Source organism: Tetrao urogallus, assembly GCF_951394365.1.
Source record: "Tetrao urogallus genome assembly, chromosome: 3".
Classification (NCBI taxonomy): domain Eukaryota; kingdom Metazoa; phylum Chordata; class Aves; order Galliformes; family Phasianidae; genus Tetrao; species Tetrao urogallus.
This window is the reverse complement of record NC_136815.1, coordinates 78310438-78335156: the sequence shown is the minus strand read 5'-3', so window position 1 is coordinate 78335156 and position 24719 is coordinate 78310438. Positions and strand designations below refer to the sequence as shown.

Below are 24719 nucleotides of genomic sequence, written 5' to 3'. Positions count from 1 at the left end.
ATGCAATGGAGTATTGGTTGGCCGGTTCAATCTCTGCTCCCATATCACTAACCTCTGACGTGTGGGCCAATGTAATAAAATAGGAGGCATTACTTTTGGAGTAGCCTTCGTACATTGGAGAAGTGAAAATGCATAAAAAATAATTTAAAACCATTGCCCTTGAACAAGGGCATTTGGCAATAATTACATTGTGCTCATTCATCTCCATTAAAAAATTACAGCATCTCTGATAAAACTGAAAAATAGTAGAATAGAATAACGTCGGCAGACTCTGGAGCCTGCAGCAGTTGATCTTCAAGACTTCCAAGGATGCTCAGTCGCTCTGTTTATACATAATAGCAGATTTTTATGACTGTCGGTTTTTATTCTTAACTTGAGTGTAAACATGAGTGTCTGACTTGAAGTAAGGATAAAAATAGTGTGAGAGCACTCCAAAAACATGAGTATTGAACTGATATCTAGGTGCACAATAGGAAAAGAGACTTGGCTGTCATCTGTTAGGAAATGTGTATTTTCTTTAAAGCAAGGAATATGTCTGCACCCTGCTGTGCCTGCTTCATATTTTGCTTGTACTGGTGTTTTGGTGTTGTGTTGTTTTGGGTTTTTTTTCTTTGTTTTGTTCTTATTCAAGGCAGGCATCTGATGCTGCCCTTTGTTCTAGACTTGCTTTGCATCTTTCCAGCTGAAGAGTGTGGTGCTAATTTGGTTTAGACACTGGTTACAGGTTCTTAATTGCCAGGAACAATCTCTATTTGAGTTCTGAATTTGTGTGAATAAACTGAGAGTTTTAATCTCCCTTTGAACAAAAAGTACTATCTCTGTGATATGACACTAGGTCATTACATTACAGCTTCCAGTAGGCTATGCAGCTCAAATGTAAAGAAAAAAATTGTTGAGCTGGAATTTGGTGCTCAGTTCAGTTAATTCATTAAGTTTCAAACCTGTATCTTTTCATAAAGCCCAGGCGTGTAAGGAAAAAAAAAAAGAGTAAAAGAAGTCTCAAGAAAAGCTTTGTGAGCTTGCCTCTTCTGCTCATTAAAAAAAAAAAAAAAAAGCTGAAACCACGTGCAGGTGAAGACTGCAATTTCAAGATTGCTTCATTACAGTTCTATGCAAGTGACAGATTTATATTTCAGATTGTGCGTTCCAGTTCTTGCCTCTACTGACAGAATCCTTCCTAAGTGCTGAGTTACTGTGCTGCCTCCATGAACTTGTATTTTCAATGCTGCCAGACTTATGCTCTGCTCAGTGCAAGCAGGCTCTAGGCAGCTCAGTGAATCGTCTCTTTCTCATCATTGCCATCAAGGGTACGTACCCCCAGAGGCAGTGCTGACAGTCAGGACTCAGTCCATCTAATTTGTCATGCAATGATCAGTGTATTTCTTGGGTGCCTGAGGGATGCAGTGTCTGCTCCAGAGTGACAGCAGTCTCCTTATCAGTCCCTTCACCTGTGTTTTGCCTTCCCTCAAGGCTGTCCATGCAATTGTTTTGGAAAAATTCGTGATGGCAGAGCTGCATCCTGTGGGCAATGCACAGCATTACCCATTTGGCTATTGGCTTGACCCTTCAAGGCAGAGAGAAGATAGAGCTCCTCAGCATAGACCCTGCCGGGTGGCCTTGAAATGCCATTTCAGCAGCCTTTAAATGTGGTGGTGGCAGCTTTTATCTACAGTCTTACATGTTTCAGATGAAGCTCAGCCTTATTTGCTTCACCTGAAGTAGCTCAGTGTATTCCTTTGCTATTTCTGCTTGTGTGAGGCTTTGTATGAATTGTCCTTTGGTTCCTGTAGCCTCATGCTTAGCCTTTCTTCTTGCACTGGCATTTCCCTGCAGTTCCTTTGGATTGTTTGCATCTAACAGTGAGCTCAGTGAGTTGCAGTAGTAGTGTGGCAAGATAAGAAAAGCATCTTCTCAGATAGTAAACTGCTAAACACTGTACAAGAAACCTGGACAGCAAGCTTAAAATAACTACAAAAATAAAAATAAATGTACAGATCCACCCTGTCTCATTTTCAGGAGTACAGCCCAGTTTGGTCAGTCTGGAGGAGTGTCTCATTGCTTGGGAGCAGTTGGATCTAATGTGTTATAGCTCCTGGTCCAGGACATGTCTTAAATCTGTTTCATGTTGAAAATATCTGAATAAGGAAAGCAGAGCTGCTAGATTTAACAGAAGCTTCTCCAGCAAAGCTGCAGTTCCTTCTTGCCCTGAACATTCTTGCCATCTATTTATATAGATAATTTTACCACCGTTTTGATTGGAAAATGTTATTCAAGAAAAACAAGCATTGCTTTTATATAATAAAAATATAGCTGAGACTCTATCTCTAGAAATGTCTGTAACCTGGCTTCCTGTTCTGGAAAGCACAAGAAAACCACCGTACTCATTTTGGTGGAGTTTAACACAGAATTCATGATTAATACTCATAATACTTCCCCTCTGTTGCCATGGGAACTCATTTTAACTATTTCTTACTGTTGTTAAAATGCATTGCTATTGTTCAGGATGTTCTTAGTACATAAATAACAATGAACTTGTAATCAAATCCCTGCAGCTTGCCCTGCTACAAGTTAATTACTGAAACTTCAGTACATGCAATGCTCAAATCAGAGATTTTTCCCATCCTGGTTAATTTTCAGCTTAGGTTTGGGTCTGATATATTCAGAGTGTATTGAAAGAGAGAGCGTATTGAAAGTCAGAGAAAGATTGCAGTCTAGGATTTGAATGCATGCTGCTGTTTGGAAAATAATGAGGCTATGCCAGAACTTTGCAGTATGGTTTACCAGTGCTTTCAAGGAAATCTTTTTCTCCTACACTTAAACTTTCACTCACGTCAACCCAGAGGCTGTTAGTTTGTTGTTACTTGTTAGTTTGTTGGTTTGGTTTATTTGCTCCTATTGTTTCTGTAGGTATTGGGTCATCTAATTTAATCACTGGGAAAAGACATGAAGAAAGAACCCTCCTAAACTCTGTTTTGAAATAGGTCTCCACTCCCAAAGAAAAATAACTACTTCATTTCCTTAGAAATTAATGGTGAGCAGGAAAGTGCTGTTTTGAACCAGCTTTTTGCATGATGCACCACAGCTTCAGGTGTTTGTACACTTGGCTTTGTCTGTGCTGTAGTTGTTTTGATTGCCAAGTAGTTGAACTTTTCCTTTAGCTCAGTTTTAGCCAGTATTGCATGTGGGGAACATGAAGTGTACTTGTACTAGTCTGTACCAGTATTTGGGGGACCTAGAGTTAACACTTTCCTTAAAACAAACAAAACAAAAACAATAAAAAACCTTATTGAAGAGATTTAAACAGTTCTTCTCTAGAAACTGAGTTTTGATCTTTTAGTTGGCACAGGAAATTACTTGTTATTTTCTCTGCTGTACTGGAAAAAGTAAAAAGCTTGGACTTCCCTCTACTGATCTGGGTCACAATTGCTAGCAGCAATTTATTCTGGTGGGTAAAAGAAAATGTGAAGCAAAATAAATACATTTTATTGTTTCCGCCTGTTGTGCTCCATCTGTAACCTCTCTTGAGCGAGCGTCCTAAAGCCAAATTATATTTTTCTTTAGTAACAACAATTTGCAGAAAGTGGCGACAACATATTAAATGTCAGCTGAATCATTCTTTTCAAATCTACTTAAACGTGCTGTTCATGTGCTCTGTTATCTCTTTGCAGAATGGAAGCTGGAGAATCTGAAGAGAATGGATGTCAATCAGGTATCACACGTACCTAATTTAAGAACTCATAAAAGTTCAGCTTGAATTTTGTGCGATTTAAACTAATTGAGGGAACTTGAATGAATCACCATACTCACTTAGTGTTTCCCTAGAAAATGTTACTTAAATCTCAGGAACTGCCCTCTGAACATTTGTAATGCATACAGTGTGTCAGGTATTCCTTGGAAGCTCAGTACCGCTTACCTGAAAGTGACTTGAACAACATGGTTTCTGAAGTTAGTGAACAGCTGCTGTGTGTTTTTTGCTACACTTAAGGTGATGTTGTTTGTTTACTGATGTTTTTCAGAGCTATTTTGAAATCTGTATTTTTATTGGTTTAGTGAGAACTATTGGTGATAGGTGGATGGTTGGACTGGATAATCTTGTAGGTCTTTTCCAACATTGTTGTTTCTGTGATTCTGTGATTACTCTTTCCAGAACTTGCTATCACCACTGAATTAAAACTAATTCTTGCTATGTGGTGGAATTGTTTTATTGCTGTTGTTTTTTCCGACCAAGTCTATAGTTATGGCCCAGCCACTTGGGTGTTTGACAACTTTTTGTTACTAAATCAGCCAAGCTTTGTGAAGTCCTAGATGTGATGTACATCTGTGCACTTGCGGCTTGCTTCTTACTTCATCCTATTCTGTAAACCCCAATATATGAACAAAAGACTCCAAATGTGATATAACAAGGGAAAGATACTTGTGCTGGAAATTTAAGGGTGGGAAAGTCTTCGATCAGCTGCTTTCAACAAAATCCTTGCATGAAGGTAGAGCTGGATTTTCATCTCAAGGTTGTCAGGAATTACAGGGATGTCATTTTAAGACTGGGTTTTAATATGAAGAGTCTCAAGCATCACTTTGTTCCATGTAATGGACTCCTCAAAGACAGCTTCCTCCAGCATTCCATAGTATATGTGGAATTATAGGTAATAACAGCAAGCTAGATTTCTGCTTTTATATTGCAGTGCATATGTTTTGTCCTCTAAAAATAACAGTTTGGAGTCTGCTTCTGCACAGCTGTGCAGTACTGCCTTGGATTTCAGCGCAGTTTCTTCAGATTTGTAGTGGAGGAATTTTTATGCCTAGTTATATATTACAGGAAAATACGAACCAAGTGAGAACCATTGTTTATCATTACAGGTAGAAGTTAATGGTGACTTACTTTCTGAGAAGCCTTGATGTAAATAAAGGGTTTTCCTTGCGGATTGAGTGCTGAGTGGAAAAAAGAAAACTCCTAGGGTCCTGCTTTGAGGGGGAGGAGTAATCCTCACTGTGAGAATATGGGTAGAGGAGCGTTTTGAAGAGCAATGTATTCCACCTGTTGTCTGAAACTGTAAATATGGCATTCTTTCTTGATATTAATTGTCATAAAAATGGCATGCTTCTGAGTGCAGTGAAGAAAGATATTGAATTCCTTCAAATAAAAAACATGGTGTTTTATATTTTTTAAGCTAAATATATTTTTGAAACTTTATCAGTAGTAGAGTCTCATGTTATGCATGTTAACCATTTCATGATGACAAGTGGAAACTGTAGAAGAAATATTAATAAGTAGTTTTAACTTAAAGCTTCACATTATGATATCATTAACATATCTACATTTGTCAAAGTTAAAAATAAACTGAATTTATTAGTCCTAGAAACTTTAATTATGTTAAAATGAGGATGCTTCTGTTTGCACAGGCTGACATAGCACCGCTGATGGCTTCCCTCATTGGTGTTCCTTTCCCCTTGAATTCTGTGGTAAGTACTACAAACGTTCTACCATATTACAGCAATCTGCTTGTCTTAGAGGAAGGGATGTTGGGATTAAGACATAAGGAAAAAGATTAAAAATCTGGAAAATTACTAGAGGGGGTATAAGGCTATATGGATAGTACTTGGAAAGGCAGCTGGTCTTTTATAACCTGCAATTTTACACTGTTAAGCTAGAAAGATTTTTATATTTTTTTAGGGATTTTACCAATAGAATATGTTTTGAATAATGTTTGATTTTGATTGCGAAACAAGCTAGTTCTTGCAAGTTAATGTTTAATTATTTCTTGTTTAATTTAGTGTGGTGGGTTTTTCAGATGATACCTTGTGCCTTTAATTTAACAAACAGTGAGAGTCCTCTCTGAGATGTCCTTTTCTTTGAATTTGCTTGCGCTATTTTTGGGTATCCCAAAGTTTGTTTAATAAATACCTGACTGACGGTTAGCATTATGCTACCATACTGTCATACTTCTTATTTTGTTTTAAAAACATCTCTTTACAACACATTTTCAAAATATTTTTACTATAAACTCTGCTCAAGAGCATGTCCCCCTGTACTGCAGTCCTTGCTGGACATACAGACTGTGAGGAAAGGGGTTGGTGGCATATGAATTGTTCACTCACTCATCACAAGTGCTGGGCAAGTCAGGACCAAGTGTGGGTTTAGGTGGAAAGCTTCTAGGTATTTTTAAAATGACCTCAGATTAGTGGATGAGGTCTTATTACTCTATGCTATGTTGTATAGTAACAACCTCCATTACTTACCTTTGTTATATTCCTGTGGGAGTCAGGGTGATATGGACAGTCTTTGTGATGTTGGAAAATGATGTAGAATACTTAAAAGCTATTATGGCAGTTATGTAACTAGTACTTTTTTTTCTTCCCCAGGGAACCCTGCCTCTGGAATACCTGAACAATAGTGATCATTTCAAAGCAGAGAGCATGTTTACCAATGCTCTTCAGGTTCTCGAGCAATTTAAGGTAACTAAGCATATGGTGAAAAAGAAGTATATGTCTTTGAATAACAATTATTGCTGTGCTGTGTAAAATAGTTTTCTGGGACATGCAGTGTATGTGGCATGCTGTAATTCAAAGGACTAAAACTGCGTGCGTATGCTATATAGGTCCTTCTGAAAATAATGCCTCCCATTTATTTCTATGGAAACTTCAACAGATACAAAGAGTGAAATAATAGAGCCTACATACTGTGCTTTTAAAAATGTGCACCAGTGGAGGTGGCCTGCTGTCACTGCTGCTGAAACACACCACCCACTGCCTCCCTGTGCTCACATCCACTGTTTGGTCTCCATAAACATTCAGCAAGTGTCAATGAATGTCAGTGGGTGCTGGTTTTAACTCATTGGAGGAATTCAGTTCCATGCTTCTGCTTCATGTGCACTTCTGTGTCAGTCACCAATTTGTCAGACTGCCCCTCTACTACCATCTGTTGCATGAAAACAAAACAATATCTGTGGGAAGGTTCAACCTCTACTGCCGTACCACCAACATCCACCTCTGATGTTGAGCCAACGTAATAAAATTGGAGGCATTACTTTCAGAGCAGCCCTTTAAGTAATCCACTTGACTAGTGGTGAAGAATATCTGACGAGGTTTGAAAGACTTTAATAAACTTTTTTTTAAGGAAAAGAAGCAATTTTTTTTTCTCAATTCTTAACTTCAGTGCTGATGTTTATTGATATTAGCGTAAACTAACCTATAGGCAGTGTGTAGGTAGGCTTCAAGCTGAATACCAACTTCTGTTATCAGAAAAAGAGGCATCTCTTTTCCAACTGTGTTTGGGAGACAAGGCTCTCAGGCGGAATCAACAAACAGATTGAAAAGTAACAGGCATGTGTCCATTAAAGAAATGAAATTAGTGGGTTAATTAACCTTTAGCTTATGCTTTAGTGTCTGTTGTTTTGCTTTGTTTCTTATCTCTGCTTTCTATCTTGTTTCATCTCATATTGGAGATTATGAGAACACATGGTCCAAGCAAACAAAAAAGGTTCTATTTCACTAGATGCTGCCTAATTATGGAGTAAGAAACAGTCCCAAATCCCAAAATCTCAATTTTGACAGAAAGCAGAGTCATGCAGAACCGTAAGGAAATGCGTGTGACAATAGCAGAGCAAGGAACTGATTTGAGATCACCTGTAAGGTGATGATTAGTGCCTTCAGCACCTTCTGTCCCTTAAATGCACAGCTTCCCAAATATGGTTTGTGTGCATCACAAATGGGCCGTGTCAACAGCAGTCATTTCCAAATCTGGGATGGAGAGCTGCCATGTAGCAGAGGAAGTGACTGGCTGGATGTGAAGCTGAATTGTGCTGGTACAGCCTCCATGGTTGGAGGAAAGTCTGCTCTAAGTATTAAAGATGTACCTTGGCTTTTTGTTGTTAATGATTGTCTTGAGGAGTTCTTGAGGAAAAGTTAGTAGCTCTTGTCCTACTTTTCTGTAAGTTTATGTTTATTCTGTAATTCCTTAGCGTTAGACTATTTTCTTGTTGAGTGGCTTTTTTCTAGAATTATTTCGGAAGAACTGTTTGTGAATTTCTTTTGCATTTCATTGCTGAAGCAGAAGTAGTGCATTGGATTAGACATGCCAAGTGAGTTTTTACTTTTTCTGTGATGGAGTGACCTGACCACAGATTGTACTCCCTGGAGAGAGAATGTTGTATTGCATGGATAGGATGAGACATGCGGGTTGCTACTTCAAGCTGTCAGATTCTGAGAGCACTGTGCTAGAAAGTTCTCTCTGTTTTATGCCATCAGTCAAACTCAAGACAATCTGGTACAGGAGACCTTAAAGATGTTTTGAAGGGCCTTGGGCAAAGTGACTCTGTCATCAAAATCTTCTATTTTTAGCCAAGCGCAGGTTAATCGATCTAATAGTATTGTTTGAACACTGTAGCAGCTGAGTTCTAGTTCCTGTCCAGCATAAATAATGGCTCTTTCATAACAGACTGTTGCTGAAGTCATTTAGTATTTCTTGCTACATCTTTCCTTTCTCCCAAGAACTGTAGAAATCCTTCTATATCAATCACCAATTGAGGGAGTGGGGATTGTGTTCTACCTGCACTGGAGCAGCTTTGGTTTTCCAGAAACACTGATTCAGTGCTCAGAGGAGTTGCACAGATGATATACTGACAACTTGATTTCATTCCTTTTCCTAGAAGACTCTTCCATAGAAGAGTCTCTTCTGTGACTTAGTTTAATGCCTCATACAGTTCTTATTGTAACTTGCATCTGTTGTTTTTTTTTTTTACGCAGGTTAAAATGAGTCAGAAAAAGAGAACTACGTTGTCATTTCTGTTCACACCATTTAAGTAAGTGCCTTTAAAACTTAACTTGCTTGTCTCAGCACTTTGTTATTTCAGTGAAATGCAACAAAAGACAAATCTGGTCTCTTCAGTCTATATTAAATCATAGTGTTCACGAAACTATGAAACTTTGCATTAGAAAGAAGACTGTTGAATTCATTTATATTTCAAAGATCTGATTAGAAGTAGATTAAGAAAAAAGTTTAATTCCTTACAATTAATCTTTTTTTAAGAGCTATTTGCTTAACCTTTTTAACAATATATCTTTATAGAGAAGTCACGGTAACTTTCACTGCAGCCTTTTGCTATGTTCTTGTAGCATTCTTTGGGAGATTAAAGTCACTATAGGGTTAGGAAAAAAAAAATCTGTTCTCTTCCTTGTTTGTATGTGAATCAAAATTGGACTAAGAATTGTTTCTTCTGCAGTTTAAGTTCTAATCAAAAGCCAATAAACAAAATATCTTACAGCTAGAAATGAAGTTCAAAATCTTTAGAATCTGTTGCCTAGTATTAGAATTTCCAAATCCGTGAAGGAGTTTTTGAAGAGATTTGTTTAGCTGTGAGCTCTCTGTTCTATTGTGCAGAGCTGTTAGTGACCTTCTCACCCTTCAGATTTATCCGGCTAAAGCTGCTTTATCCTATTTCCATCCCCCTGCCCCAGAAGGTCTGAGAAAACTTGCTTTGGGTGCACAGGATCAGTTCTGTTTTCACTATGTGGAGTGCTCCAAAAATGCTTTGTCATTGAGCGCAGTTGTTTTCCTTTGAGACATAAAACTGATGTTAATTAAGATCTTTATGTCATAGGAACAGTGAAGTACTTGAATCTTTCCTTGTGAAGCACATTTAACTGCTAAATAAGATTGTTGTGTTTATGAACAGAGATTTATTGTGTTATTTTATACCACTAACTTCTTCAAAGGGAAAGGCTCTGAGACACTTAGTCTGTGCAACCACAGTTAAGTCAATCTTAGGCACATATTGAATGTTTTAATTAACATTCTGCTTGACGATAGTATTATCAAAGAACTCACTGATCATATGGAACAAAATTGCTGCGTGGAATGGATGGTCAGTCATCTTTGGTTCTGTGGGGAAGACTTAGATTGACTTTATAGCTCTTGATTAAATTTTACCTTTGTACAAGAAATATCTGGTTCAGTAAAATAGGATGAGTTTTTCTTAATGCTAGATTTATCTTTAAAGGAACTAAGTGCTACTAGTTACCCTATGAACTGGTGTTTTTTTTTCTTTTTTGTGATATATTAATTTGTTCAAAGTTGAAACTCTTGAGACATTCATCACTTTGAAAATAAGACTAAAACTTGTTGTAAAAGTATTGTTACTTTTTGGCATGGTATGCTGGAAAAAGTAAATTTGTTTGACTCTCAATGTTTTTAAGTAGCTTCTGAAAGAGAATTTAGTGTAATGGTTTCATGGGAAATGTTTTTATGTGAAGCCAAATAGATTCCTTGGGTCTGTGAATTACCTTACAAAAGTTATCAATGGTTGCATGTTATGTGAGTAAAGACTCTATTTGGTTCTCAAGAAGATAAATTTGTATCTTCACTGCAGGAAAATAGGAAAAGTTTCATACTGCAGACCATCACATAATAATGCAAATACTCATCCAGCATATACTGTGCAGTGTTTGCCTAGGTGCTAAGTAGCATTCACAGCATTCCTTCATTTCTGAAACTGGGCCTGTGTCTGAGAAGCTACCAAGAGGCCTTCTCCAACCATTTATTAATAACTGTGGTAAAGCATTTGAGGACAAACTTATTCTTAAACAGACAAATGGCTTCCTAGTAGTCCAGCTTGCAGGAACTGAAGGAAAACCTGAGATAATTCTACATATGGCACCTACAGATCTATTCCTTTGTGTGGAGGTGACTGTGGGAGCGGTGAAATGTAAGCCTGAGCTTCAGCTGTAGCTGATGTCGTAGTGTTAGAGTAAGCCAACTTTCATCAATGGTTTAAGTAAATTTTGCTTGAACCAGAGTGAAATGCTCAGGGAACGTATCCCCCTTCTGACTGCTTTTTCTGTGATACTGTAGGTCAGGTTGTGTGTATTTGGTAGCAAGGAGATGTGCATTTCAGGACTTCACAGCTAGCTTTGTCCGTGTGAAGAAATCTGAGGATCTGACAGTTAAAATGTCTAAGTAGTGCTACCAAACATGTTTTGAAGGCTAGAAACTCAGAAGGCAGCAACATTACGGCCCGTGTGATCCAGTCTGAAATCTGTTAATACAATACCTGTTGTTCCACTAATACTACTACACTGAAAAAAAATGCTTAGTAGGAGTCTATGTATAATTGTTTATGTATAATTTTAAATTAGCAACCTCTTAGAAGGCAAAAATCTCTGCAGATGCAAAGTAGTATTTATTATTTAGCATATAAAAGGGTATGGAATGATGCAGCTGCTCTACTGTTCTCAATAGAAATTAAATAGGTGAAGCTTTGGATAGTTTACTTTTGCATCTGAAGCAGGTGATTTCCTGCTATGCTGTTTCAGAACAATTTGTAATTGTATAGAGGTTGTATTTAAGCACAGCTATGCATTTTTTGGATTTGTCCTCTGTCTGGACAGTTTGTCCACAAATTATTGTTAATCTGTGATTGACCCTGCTCACTGCTGAACACAGTTGTGTGTTCTGGCTGCTACCATCCTTTCAGTAAGGTGTAAGTAGTTTCTTCTACATCTGTTCGTTTATTTGAATTTTTGTAGAAAGGAGTTTAATGTACTTTTAAAATATTTGTGGTGCTGTAAATCTGTAACTCGAAGCTCAGGAAGCATAATGTTTTATTACTCCCCAGTTTATTGGAGGTTAGTGAAGCATACTTCATGGCTTTTGGGACCATCAATTTTATGTGGAAATTTAAAATGTAGCATTCTGTTCTTGAATATTAGAGATTCTCTTTCACTATCATGATAATGGAAAAATAAACAAAGATGTCTTAGAATTGCTTTTCTTAAAATATTTAAATGATGTAATTGAATAAACGTTGCTTAAGTCTGTATAACAGAAATGTGGGTGTGAGTTCAAAGAGGTAAGCGAATCTAAAACTTCCAGCTGAGACATTCAATTTTCAGAGAAGTTGATAGAATTACTATTAAGGTTGTATATATCTAGGAGGAGAGAGGTACTTTCACAGATAACATACTCTGTAGAAAGCAGAATTTACTGAAAACATCAGCTTAATTTTTCAGCATGTAAAAAATGTTTTTATATTGTGGTGAAAATCCTGTTTCTGAGCCTGAATTTTCAAGTGTATTACTATCAAGTGACTAGAAAATTGTTCGTGTCTTCAGAGGCAATGACTTAAAAACAAGTGTTTGAATTGTATGTTGAATCTATTATACTAAAAGCATTAAACTATTTCTTGTATATTACAGGGCTCTGTTTCTCTTATTTAGACAATACCGTTGGCAGAGAGAAAATTTCTTGAGTTAATTTGGGATTTCTGATTTTCATGAGGAATCAATCCTCTAATGGAGGTGTGATTAGCTCAGTGGATAGGGGATGAAAGAGAATGTTCCCTTATATGGATCCAAATTGCATCCCCTAAATCGTCTGTCCAGTTGATAAGGATGGGGAGGAGGGATCTAGTTGTATAATGGAAACTTTGGTTAGTCTACTTGCCCACATTTGAGGGAAGGCAAGAGTTTGGGTAGTTGTATCTATCGATAAGGATGCATTTGGCTGACAAGTGATTTTGTTTACATTTAGTCCAAGTCCCTTCATCAAGGAGCAAACCTTTCTAAAAGTGTGTGCTGAGGGTTACCTGTTTCACAGGTACACCTTTTGGAAGGAAGTCAGCTTCAAGTGTCTGCTGATTCAGCAGGGTCAGGTGCACAACCTTCTCCCATGGGGGATGAATATACAAAGCAGATATGTCCCTCACTTATATGCAAGTTACTTGTGAGGCTTACACTGAATAATTGTTTATAATACTTATAGTCTATTCTAGTTGAATGCCTAAAGGGATTTACTGTCTGAATTGAGTTTCCTTCCCGCTTCCTTTTACTCGCTTTTTCCATTATTTATGAAAGGCAAGTGAGTCTTCAGAAATTATTTGCTTTGCAAAATCAGAGACTTTCCTTATTGGGAAGCTGGAACACTGGCTATGTTCTGACCTTTATATTTAAGAAAGGCAGGTACAAAAATGCCAGATGCTTTGGAAGAGAGAGGGAGGACAAACCTGAAGACTGCTGACAGAGGAAAACTGATATCCAGGATAGTGAACTTTCTTATTAGCATTCTGACCACTTGATGTACCTTAAGGCAACTGCAGAGCTGGCATAGCTTGAAGAGGTGTATGCCAAGGGGCCAGATGCTACTGCTGCAAAAGCATTCCCAAAGCTGGCATCTCTGGGCTGTGGAAATAATCCTGAGAGGTGTAGAATGGGAGGACTGGTGTATTGAGGTGAGTAGAGGGAACATCAGTGTTGCATGGAAATTCTCTTAACCAATTAAAGCAATTTGATTATTCAGACAGGTGCAAGTGATTTAATATATTAAATTACATAGAAGCACAGGAGTGCTTTTTGTGTATGTCCAGTGCATACAGTGCTTTTGGAGAAGACTGCTTCCAGCTGTTCAGGTTCTGATTTGACACACAGCGAGATGGCAGGAGCATTAGGTTAAGAAGAATCATATACAAAGAAGATGAGCAGCTGGATTATAATCAGTGCTTGCTTTCCTCTAGCTATGCTTTTTTTGATATCTTCAGTATTTTATATCAGTAAGGCATTTTTTTGTTTGTTGTATTGTTTTTCAGGAAATAGCTTAAGCATGGTTTAATGTTAGATCAGTATCTTCTCATGTATGAAAAATTCCATACCACATTGATATTACGTCTTTAAAATAACTTAATTGCTTGAATACAACATCTTAATCATCCCAAGGACTTATTTTTTGCGTATAGTCAAGCCATGACTTCCAAAGCTATAGCTCTGTAGAAAATCTCAGCATTTTTAATATGTGCAGTGTACAGCTATTAACCATGCTTCTCTGCTACTTTCAAATGCAACTTTTCATTCTCCCTGCTCTCCAGGGAGATGTATGACTCCTTAAAAATTTGCATGGGTTTCATTCAGGGAAATATCAATCACATAGGCTGAGTCCTTCCACATAGGTATACATCATGTATTTGTCATGGTGATAGAAAATTGTTCTTTCATAATGTCTCTGAAGATGTACAGCAAACTCAGAAAATGCCTTATGCACTAATACTTTTTTCTTCCTTTTTGTGACTGAAGACACAGCGCTACATTGCTCACTCTGTCTTTCAAAACTGATATTTCCACAAAACTGACGTTTGGATCAAAGTGCAACAAGTAATTTCTCCTCCCCCATGAGGGTTAGGGTCCCTTAAGGTCACTAGACATAGTGCATCCTTTAAAGCATCTCATTCTTGTTTTGTTCAAATAAATGGCATCTATTTGGGAAAGTGAGACGTAATGTGCTGATATTACATTCACAGTTAAATATGAGGAGAAAGGGTGGAACTATTGCAGGAGGAAAGAGTATTTCTAACAGTGATTACTCCCCTTGTTCATTTGTGTGAATACTTTGTGTTTCCAGAGGAACTCTGATTTATCAGAGGCACTGCTAAATTCATCGCGGAGGACATTTCAGCCCCTTTGTCCTGTGGGTAAGAATAAGGGACAGCAACTTCTGGTAACAGCTAGTGAGGTCTGGCAAGGCAGCCAGCCTTTTCCTTTTCCTATTTGGACCACCACTGTGTCAGAACATGGGGATCTTGGTGTCTGCTTGCTTCTGAGGTAGCCAGTACAGGTAGGTGAATATGGGTACTTTTAGCCTGTTGGTGTCAGGGAGGCAGACCACAGCTTTTAAAAAGCTCTTCTGCTTTTAGTTTTAAGAACTGGTGTAAGTATGTTTGAACAAAAAGTTATGAGAGGAAAAAAAGCTATGATACCAATTTTTTATATTGAAAAAAAAATCTTCACTGTTAGATGTACTAGAAATTAATTTCTGTGCTATAAAATGTACGTGCTTTGGCAAAAAAAAAAAAAAAGTAAAAAAAAAGTGAGCTTCTGTTTCACTAGATATGCTGTGTCTAAAATGCTCTGCTGAACACTGATCAGGGAGGATGCAATCTTCTTAGAAGGCAGGCGTCCTGCTGCTCTCAGGCTTCAGCAACACACCCAGAAGCTTTTAGTTTTTATATGAAAAGCTTACTGGCAGTGGCTTCTGTGCAGAAGGACTGAACGTAATTGGATTTATTACCCAGTGGGAAGTAGGTAAGGTCTTTAGAAGAAGCTAAGAGGCTAATCTATAAGATAATATATCAAAAGATTTAAATGTTTTTCTGTGCTTCCTTGTGTAAATCTGTTTGGCCTTTTCTTGGACTTTGAAGCTTCATGTAATGAAGATGGGGGTCACATCCAGGATGGGCAGAGGCAGTGACATGGGAAAGGCAGGGAATATTCCTGAGTGAGTGAGGTGAGAGAACCAGCACAGGGCTCTGTGGATATCAGTAAGAAAGGCACGACAAATAGCTTAAAATAGCTGTTTTAATAAGTTAAAATAAGAAGAAAATAGTAAATCTGATGTCCTTTGGGTTGCTGGGTAAAACACCCCATGCCTATGTACGAGGGCTACTCTGAAAGTAATGCTTCTAATTTTGCTACGTTGGCAACATCAGAGGTGAGTATTGGTGGTGTGACAGTAGAGGTTGAACCTTCCCACCAGTACTCCATTACTTTTTGTTGCTGTGTGACAGATGGCAGCAAAGGGGTAGCTAACAAAATGATATCCAAAATGGACATGCCATGTGAATCAAGTGAAGGTGTCTCACTGACTTTCTTTGTGAGAAACAGTGGTGCCCACTGACATTCATCAATGCTTGCCGAATGTTTATGGAGGCCAAACAGTGAGTGTGAGCACAGTGAGGTGGTGGGTGATGTTTCAGCAGTAGATTTCTACAAGCCGTGTTTAAGTATTCAGCATGAAGGATCATGGAGCAGAAGGCAACCTGTGGCACAGCATGGCGTGCCATAATACTGCAGATATCTAAATGCAGCTCAATATATGATTATAGATCTTCATACATTTCACAGGGATTAGGACTGTCTTGTTGTATACACAGTACTTTATCAGATAGTCAGCGTGTGTGTCCTGTGCTACTGAAAGAGAGAAAACTATAAAAATGGTTCGTTTATGTTCCTTCAAGGATCTTCAACTTCCCTTCTACTGCTTCTTTTTCCAAGGCTTCTGCATCAAGTCTGGCTGACTTTTCTAACAGAACACCCTACCCCTGCAAGATCCCTGCTCCAGTTGCTCAATTCCGCTGAGGGCCACAGGGACCGCTTCAGAGTACGGCCTCTGCTTGTCTGCACCTCCTGCAGCAGTAGTTTGCGTGCAGACACACGCTATATGCAGCCCAGTTATCTTGTTTCTTTCTGTTCAGTGAATTGGCAGCTGGCAGTTAGCTCCTTTTCTCTCATCTTTGCTATCTGAAGAATTTACATAAATATCCTAAGGCACTTTGCTGTTGAATATATGAATATGCTTCATCAGGGATGCTGAACTGTGGAAATAAAGGCTATTTTAGTTTTTAGGATTTGTTAGCCCAGAGTTAAACCATTAGCAGTCAGACCACTTCTTGTGCTTCTGTTGATGTCCTCTTTCTTACTTTGTATATTTGTAAATGTGAAAACCTAAGTGTTAGAAATGTATCAGTAACAATGTTTACTGGTAACTGTTGCAGGTGTGTATTCTTCTTTATGCTCTACAGAACAAAAAGAGCAAAAAAGATCTTAAAACAGGAGTCTCTTATTGCTGTTCTTACTGCTTTTCTTTCATTCTGTGATTTTTTTTATTTTTTTTTTTTTATTGCTTGTTAAAGAAAAAAGTTTGCAAAGACAACTGAGCACAGCCCTCCAGTTATACTGACCCATTTGCCCCCTGGCAAAGTAGATGGAAAACCCAGAAACCACAAAAACCCAGCTGAATTTCAAACAGTACAAAGCTGAAGCTCCTGACAATGGAGGAGTGGGAGAATAGAGAGCAGTAGATTAAGACAGTAGTGGGGATATTGAGGGTCCTGACCCTTATGCAGATGTGATAAACGTGTTGTGGAGTACCTTTTCTTTAAATAAGCACAGCTTTACCACACTACCCTGTTGCCATGATTTTTTTCACTTCTAAATTATGTGCGTCTTCTGAATTATGAGAACTAAATTTCATAGGCCTTGTCTGTTCAGTAGCTGAGCAGAAAGCATTTCAGTAAATTGTTAGGATTCAGTCTATCTAAACAGATTAAGCATCACCAAGTTACCCATTGAGTCGTTTAATCTTTGATATTTCACTGTTTGATCACTGAAATATATGCAAAGGAGTTTCTCGTTCTCACAGTGTGTGCTTGCAGCAGATCTTTGGAAGAATACACAGTAGAGCAGTCCTTTGAACCAGCATATCTAAAGAACTAGATAGAGGACAAAAATGGAGAAAATCAGCTTCTGAATGAATATTGAAATTAATGTAAATGTGCCGTTTGGTGAAGTCCATGGAACTGTAACACAGTCATTTTTCCTGATCATTGCCTCTAGTAGCATCATGTATTCTCTATTATACAGCAAGTTCAATGGGAAGTAAACATCATGGTTCCAGAATGTGATTTTTGAAATATTTATTTGGTTGATTTTTCCCTGGTTTGCTGAATGAACTCATGGCTTCACATTGCTTGCAGTTCACTTTCTGACGATTCTTTGCTCTTGATGGGGAAGTGGCAAGGCTTTATATTATGTATTTCATTCTGCTTCTCCTAAAAGGCTATCCACGATGCCTGTGAAAGAAATTTTAGGTTGATAAGATTAGGCTAGTTAATAATATTTAGTATCAAATCTCTGCTCTTGCAGATTGCTTTTTAGTATGAGGTTGTTATGGATCAGGCATAAACATGCAGCCACTTTTGTATCAAAATGAACTTGCATTGCTTGCTATCACTGTCTTGCTTTCTCCTTGCTCACCTGGAGTGCAATGAAATGCTGTCTGTTGTATGGTGGGAGTGTATGAAGGCATCTTATAGGAGACTGACTTTGTTTTTGAAGCTTGTTGCTGCTTTGAAAAGAGCTGTGAGAAAGTGTTGCTCCATTACTGGTACATCTTGAGTAGCGGCCCAGCAAAATCACCAGAACCATTTTATCTCTCTGCTTTTAAGATGCCATTTTGCCAACAGCAGTGATGTGGATCAAAATAGTAATAGTTGGTCCTCTAAGTACTATTTCAGCTGATTGCAGGATTGCTGAACTGGAAGCAATCTGTCCTTCTTGGTATGGCTCCCTCACAGTGGGCTAGATCGTAAACAGCCTGAATATATTCAACTACTTCTGTTGCTGGCTATTTTCCCTCCTGGTGAGAGCAGAAATTATAGTGTTGGCCCCTCGGTGCCCACATCATAGCAAAATATGAGTGCCTGCCATGCAAGCTTGGGTTGCTCTGTGGGTGGGATGGTGCCAGATATAATTTTGTGATGAGAAGGGCAATGTTAGTTCAGGGCATTTTTTTTTTTTTTCAGGTTGTAATTTGTCAAAATGCCAGGAATCATCTTGAGAAGAGGATGAGAATCTGTGGCTGCTCAGCCTTTTGACAAAAGGGTTTACTGGGATTGTTTGGCAGGTGGCCATCTGATGCCTCTTTACCTGCCAACTGTTTTAGGGCTAGAAATTTCATAGTAAAGCAGATGAGAAGGTCTGCTGTCTCACATTCAACATCCTAACAGGCTTTATTCCAATTGTCTTTCTCATCTTGCTGGGGCTTAAGGGTTTTGAGGTTTAAGGAATCTTTACCTTCTAGATCTCAAACTTCTTTCAAAAGGAATGGCTTGGTTTTTTTCCCCCATCTCTAACTATGCAATATGAAGAGTTGAAGATTTTAGTTTGTTGAGCAGCTACTGCTGTTGCTGCTGGTGGATACAAGTCATAGAAATGCAATCTTTGCATTTGCATTGCATTGCAGTGTTGTAGGATGCACGGGATGGGTGTGTATATATGTATAATTATTTGTTAATGAGGAAAGTAGGAAGCAATAGGATGTAGATGTACATGAGCTGACAGTGCACATCTGTGCATTGTGGATCATAGATGTGAAGCTTGTCCTGGAGAGATTATTGAATCCTCCTGCAAGAAATTAAAAGTTCTCAAGCATGAGCAGTCAATTTTACATGCAAGGACATTTGCATGCGTTCGAAGCAAAACAGTTGAAATAAGTTTTTCAGTTAACAGTAATCTTAAAAAAGCTTAGCATTTTTCTTCATACAAAGCATTACCCTTCTGCATGTGCATCCTTGACTTTCATAATTACATCTGGAGCCTTTAAGTGTTAAACTACTACAGATCTTAAGGGGTTACTTTTTTATAGTATAATTCTGGAAAATGTACTATATGAAATAATGGCTATAAATCATTACTCAAATAATCAGACGTAATAAAATTAACATACTAGTAATGGAGGGGAAAGATATAATTGCAAGATGTCTCTTTTTGTTCCACGATTTTTATTTCATAGGTTGTCTGTAGCATGCTGATGGGGATGGTAATTTTTTAGCATGATGATAAATAAAACTTACTGGCCAAGGAGAGGTCCCCTTGACATTGCTATGGTAGCCTTCCTTCATCACAGTTTTGCTATGAGTGCTGTCAAATAGTTGAACTTATAAATAAGGCATGAATGATGTGTTGGAAAGATTAATTTTGTCAGGTACACTTATGAGAAGGGTAGCTAACATCTCATAAGGGATAGTTTATGAGCACTTGCACAATTAGCCCAATTGTTTTGTTCCATAACTAAGTTGTTTATTCAACTAAGGTGTTTATTCATGGATGAAGCTGGGATTTTCCTGTTGGAGCTAATTTCTGATAAGCAATTTTCTGATAAGTAATTTTATTTTTATTTTTTTTAAGGTGGCTTTTTCATAGTGCCATCATCATTTTCCGTGGAGAATGTAATTTTAAATCTTTACAGCCCTTACATTGTGAATGCTTATAATATAAATAATATGTGACCATTGAGTTCTTAGTTGTTTAAATTTATGGGTACATTTTACATTACATGAGTGATGTATTCTGTAATATTTTCTTGTTCAAAGAAAGGAGAACAAATTTGAGTTGACCAACTGCATTATTTTTGTGTGCTTTTGCTAATAGAGAGAATAAAACTTAAGTATTGTTGTGTCATGGAAATATACCTCATTTTACTGGGTGAGCTTCTCATTTTGTATTTGGTAGAACTGGATTTTGGTGATGGGTAGCTGGGAAGAACATATAATCCCATAACAACTTCTTTGTTTCTTTGTAGAGTTCATTATCTTTCTAATAATGATCAGTAAATTCATTTTATTTCTATTAATATTAATGGCACACGTGCCTTAGATGACCTTGAGAATACATTAGCATAATAGTAGTGCCTCTGGGTTTTTGCATACTAAAACACAGGGAAATAACTGATCAGTTTATTCTTTTCTCTAAAACTATCATTAGTAATAAAACGACTATTGAGAGTAAAAAGATGTTTAAGGTATTTATAGTTAAATGACTATATGGAAAGGTATAATGTGAAAGATAAAAATACAGCTTTTCTAGTACAAGCCTTTGCATTAAATAGGGTAAGAGTAAAACTGGCAGCAACAATAAAATTTGAATCATAACATATCCCGAGATGGAAAGGATCCATAGAGATCACAGAGCCCATGGTGTCCTGGTTCCACACAGCATCACCCACAAATCAGACCATATGACTGAGAGCATTGTCCAGATACTCACCGAACTCTGGTCAGGCTCAGTGCCATGACCACTGCCCAGGGGAGGCCGCTCCAGTGCCTAGCCACTCTCTTGTCAAGAACCTTTTCCTGACACGCAGCTTGAACCTCTTCTATCACAGCTCCATGCTGTTTCCTTAGGTTACATTGAGGCAGTGCGCATTGTCTCACACTTCTGATGTTTTGAAGATCTAAATAAAGCTGCATAACATTTGTTGCAGATTTAAAATTTAAAAATTCCTTACCTAAAAGTTAAGTTACCTCTTTTTCTGCCTGCTAATCACGCAGTGGAAACTCCCAACTTGATTTGTTTCCTTGGGCAATTTCCTCTGCCAAAAGACTTTTAGCAAAACTGGAGAAATTAGAGATTTCTTTGGGGAAGTACCTTCAGCATCTTCTTACCCTACATGAAGAATTGATTCCACATTGATTTATCATTAGCATTGGTGCATGCTCTCTGGCTACAGGGTGGCAGCCTCTGGTTCTATAGCCTTTGGGGCTGTGAAGTTGAGACATATCAGTAAGTGCAGAAATAATCAGAGTTCACTCGGTGCTCTTCAATACTGTTTTCTAAATTCCCCTCCAAAGTCAAGATAATCAAACACTTGCCATTGCCCTGTCGTCTTTTCCTGCCCTGTTTCTTATATATTATTGAGTGTATTGAATTTCACTCCCTCTCTCCCTCTGCTCATTTATAAATACCATTGTTAGATTTTTCTAAGTGCAAAACACATGAACATTTAAAATACAGTTACTTATTTAACTTTTTAAAAAGTAGGATGCGCTTGTAAGATCCAATTTTGCTGTAGAAGACTCCTACAAAAAAAGCGCTGTGCTCTGAACTCAAAGCAAACAGTAGCAAAATACTACAAGATACTATTAGTAATGAAAATTCAGATTGATCAAGCACGGAATCCTTCTCATCTATTTCAGGGCTCAAAAGATAGTGTCTGTATTCTTATGATGCATGAGCTATTTCTGGCTGGAAAGCAGAAGTAGTTCCTGAAGCTCATAGCAAACAATTGGGAATAAGAGTTCCAAGGCAGTGGTGGCGTGGGAACAAAAGCTGCCTCGTTGTTCAACTAAGAGGCAACCCAGGTGTTTACTGCAGATCAAAATCATAGGAATGAGACCCCAAGACTGGCTCTGGATTTGGTACTGCCTAAACATAAATTTGGGATTTCTGCACAAGGCATGTGGAGGAGTGAGTGTGGGGGAGAGTGTCACGCTGCTGGGCCACTATGTGCTGAGGGCATGGTGCTGTACCTCAGTGGCATTGTGCAGGGTGTGAAGGAAAGCTTTCCTGTGACTGTTGATCAGCTATCACAGCATTGTGATCCATGTCAGTGTGTGTGCCTGTAGTGCTGGAGGTTGGGGGTAGAGGCTGTCTTGCCTAGGAGATCCTGTCTGCTGCCATCCTAGGTTAACTAGAACAAAGTGGAATGGGACTTAGCTCCTGTCTTCTCCGGTTGGTGGATCGGCTGACTGGCTTGCTTTTCCATGGTGCTATTTCCTGTAAAGGAAGAATCATAGAAATTATTTAGGGTGATAATCAAATTCATTAATATCAGGTGTTTTCACCATACACCTCAGTGCAACCGTAACTCTAGTTGGGGGACTCTAATAGTTCTCTGTGGAAGAGGAGACAAGTTCTCAGATTTTTTTAAAGAGAAGATTGTTAGATATCATCTACTGCAACTGTGGAACCTGAACAATTCATTCTACGCTGATAAGCTTACAAACAGCTTACAACCATGACTAGCAAATCAATTAAATGGTTTAATTCTTGTGTGTGCAGTGCTTCTTGTCCACAGCAGTGGTCAATAATAATGCACAAGGGAGAGAATATGCATTACCAAAATGGATGGGAATCCTGACATTAAAAAAAAGTCTTAATGAAAAGTTTTTGGGGTAAATTAGTTAGCAGAAATGTTGACTCGTGTGGAGAAGAAATGGCTTATTCCCTTACGAAGTTCTGAATACTTTTTGTTCCAGAGTCATTTTTGATTACAAAGTAGTTTTTGTGTCTCTTCCTCTGTTTGTGAAAAGAAGCATTAATGTTAATGTATGTTTGTTTTCTTGTACAGACCACTTTCTGATTCTGAACAGATCAACTTTTTAAAGAAAGCAAGAGAATATATTCAGCAACAAAAGTACAATGAAGCAGTAAGTGTCTTTGCTATGTCTCTTCTAGAAACTCTGAGATCTTCTGCTATATGTAAATACGTTTCAATTTGTTTAACTTGAAGGCAATCTAGAAATTACTTTTTGCATCCTTCTGATGCTCATCTCACTTATCAGCAAAAAAATCCTGTCGTATGTCTCTAAAATCTTGCATTTCATGACATCAGTTCTAGCAAATAATTCTGTCTTACTCATTTTTTCCTCATAATTCTCAATCTTTTTGTTACCATTTCACAGTATATTAGCACAGTGTTTATATTTTCCACTGTTAAAAGAGCCCATTTGAAGGGAAACTAAGGAGTGTAGTTCATGATCATCCTTTCTAAGCTGCTAGTTGCATGAAAAAGTATGTCTCACTCCATCATAGACCCTGCTTTGTTTTGCAGTCCTCTTACCTGACCCACCTGTTCATGTTTTTGTTTCACATTTCAGTTTGTCAGAAACTGAAAGCCATTTGCAGCATCATTCTGTGCTTCCCCGTTTTTAAATACTTTTCTAAGCATTTGCTGCCACTTGCTGAGACAGGGCACTTTGTTATGGCAGTTCCCCAGTGTTTGTGTTTTAACACTCACAGAAATAATTGGTGGGGCTAAATGGTACAAAGAAGTCTTCCATTTTAGCATTCAGTTTAGTTACTGAGTTCTGTGTTAAAAAGCATGTGGAAAAATTTAATCTGTGAGATTGCTTTTAACCTGGCAACTACATGGAAGAATAATTCCATGAGATGCTAGAGGTCAGCTCTTTTTTTTTTTTTTCCTGCTTCCTCTCCCTTCCTCATGAGTGCCTGACCATTCTTTCAGGGAAGTTTTTCCTAATGTCCAGCCTGAATCTCCCCTGGCACAACTTTAGGCCATTCCCTCTCATTCTGTTGCTAGTTATTCTGGAGAGGAGGCTGATCCCACCCTTTCCATACCCTCCCTTCAGGTCACTGTACAGAGCAGTAGGATCTCCCCCAGGCTTGCTCTTCTCCAGACTGAAGAATCCCAGTTTCCTCAACCGCTCCACATAATGATTGTGCTCCTGATTGTTTATCCTGAATGACATGATTTTAGTGGAGTTTGTCCCTTTCAGTTGATAACTGCTGGGAATTTTGTCCTAATATTATGGCTTAAATAGCATCTATCACCTCACTTCAACAGGTAGCAGTAAGCAGATGATATCAGCATACTGTAATTCATCTATTTTGAGGAACTTTTTGCCCTTCCTAGAGTTGTGTGTAAGGCTTCTTCTCAAAGAAGACACATGTTAAACATTATTGCCCTTCTCCTTGTACCTGATCTCTTATCTGATTGGGGCAGATCCGCTGAACAACTTCTCTTTTTGAGATATTCTAATATTTTGTGTGTCATAGGGAGTAACGACACATTATTGGTCAAGATTTTCTCAAAATGAGCTGGAACTGGAACTCAGGCACTCAAATTGAAAAGAATATTGCTTCTACTGGGAGATGGATGTAAAATGTCCACTACTGTGCCTAGACTTGAGAACTGTGCTGAGTGAATTCATAGAGTTGCTAAGTTATTAAAAAAAAATAATAAAATTACTGGATACCTAGGCATAAAAGAAGCGTCACAAATAATCAGATTCTTATTATTGACATCTTTCCACCAACCAGAGAATTCTTTGTGTTCACAAAGTGTTCGCAAATTGCACAGCTCAGTTTCCCATCTTTGGAAAAATCACTGGGATCAGCACACCCATGTGTGAGGAATGATGCTCAGTGGAAAACAAGCCATCTTTATCTTGGTGTCTCCCCAGCCATTGCTAACTGGCAAGGGAAGTACTGAGATAGAGAAGACCTATGATTAGAACTGAGTAAAACCTAGCTGCAGCTGCTTTCATAGCTCTCCTCCTATTTAAATGTGGTACCTTCAGAAACTCAGGGCTGCTTTTTTAATGACTCACCTGTGAAGGTCAAATATGTTATAATGCTGATGGGAAAAATATGTGTTTGATAGTAGA

At 38.1% G+C, this 24719-nt stretch overlaps 1 protein-coding gene across 1 annotated transcript in view; it reads left to right on the top strand.

Moving 5' to 3' along the window:
- The window catches only part of PIGN (phosphatidylinositol glycan anchor biosynthesis class N), a gene marked incomplete at both ends in the record, with an annotated part of 92683 nt that overhangs the window by 25139 nt on the left and 42825 nt on the right, over window positions 1-24719 (top strand). The window contains 5 exon segments of the mRNA XM_079533491.1: window positions 3669-3709; window positions 5398-5457; window positions 6358-6450; window positions 8740-8795; window positions 22661-22739. Coding sequence (XP_079389617.1) covers window positions 3669-3709; window positions 5398-5457; window positions 6358-6450; window positions 8740-8795; window positions 22661-22739 — 329 coding nt within the window.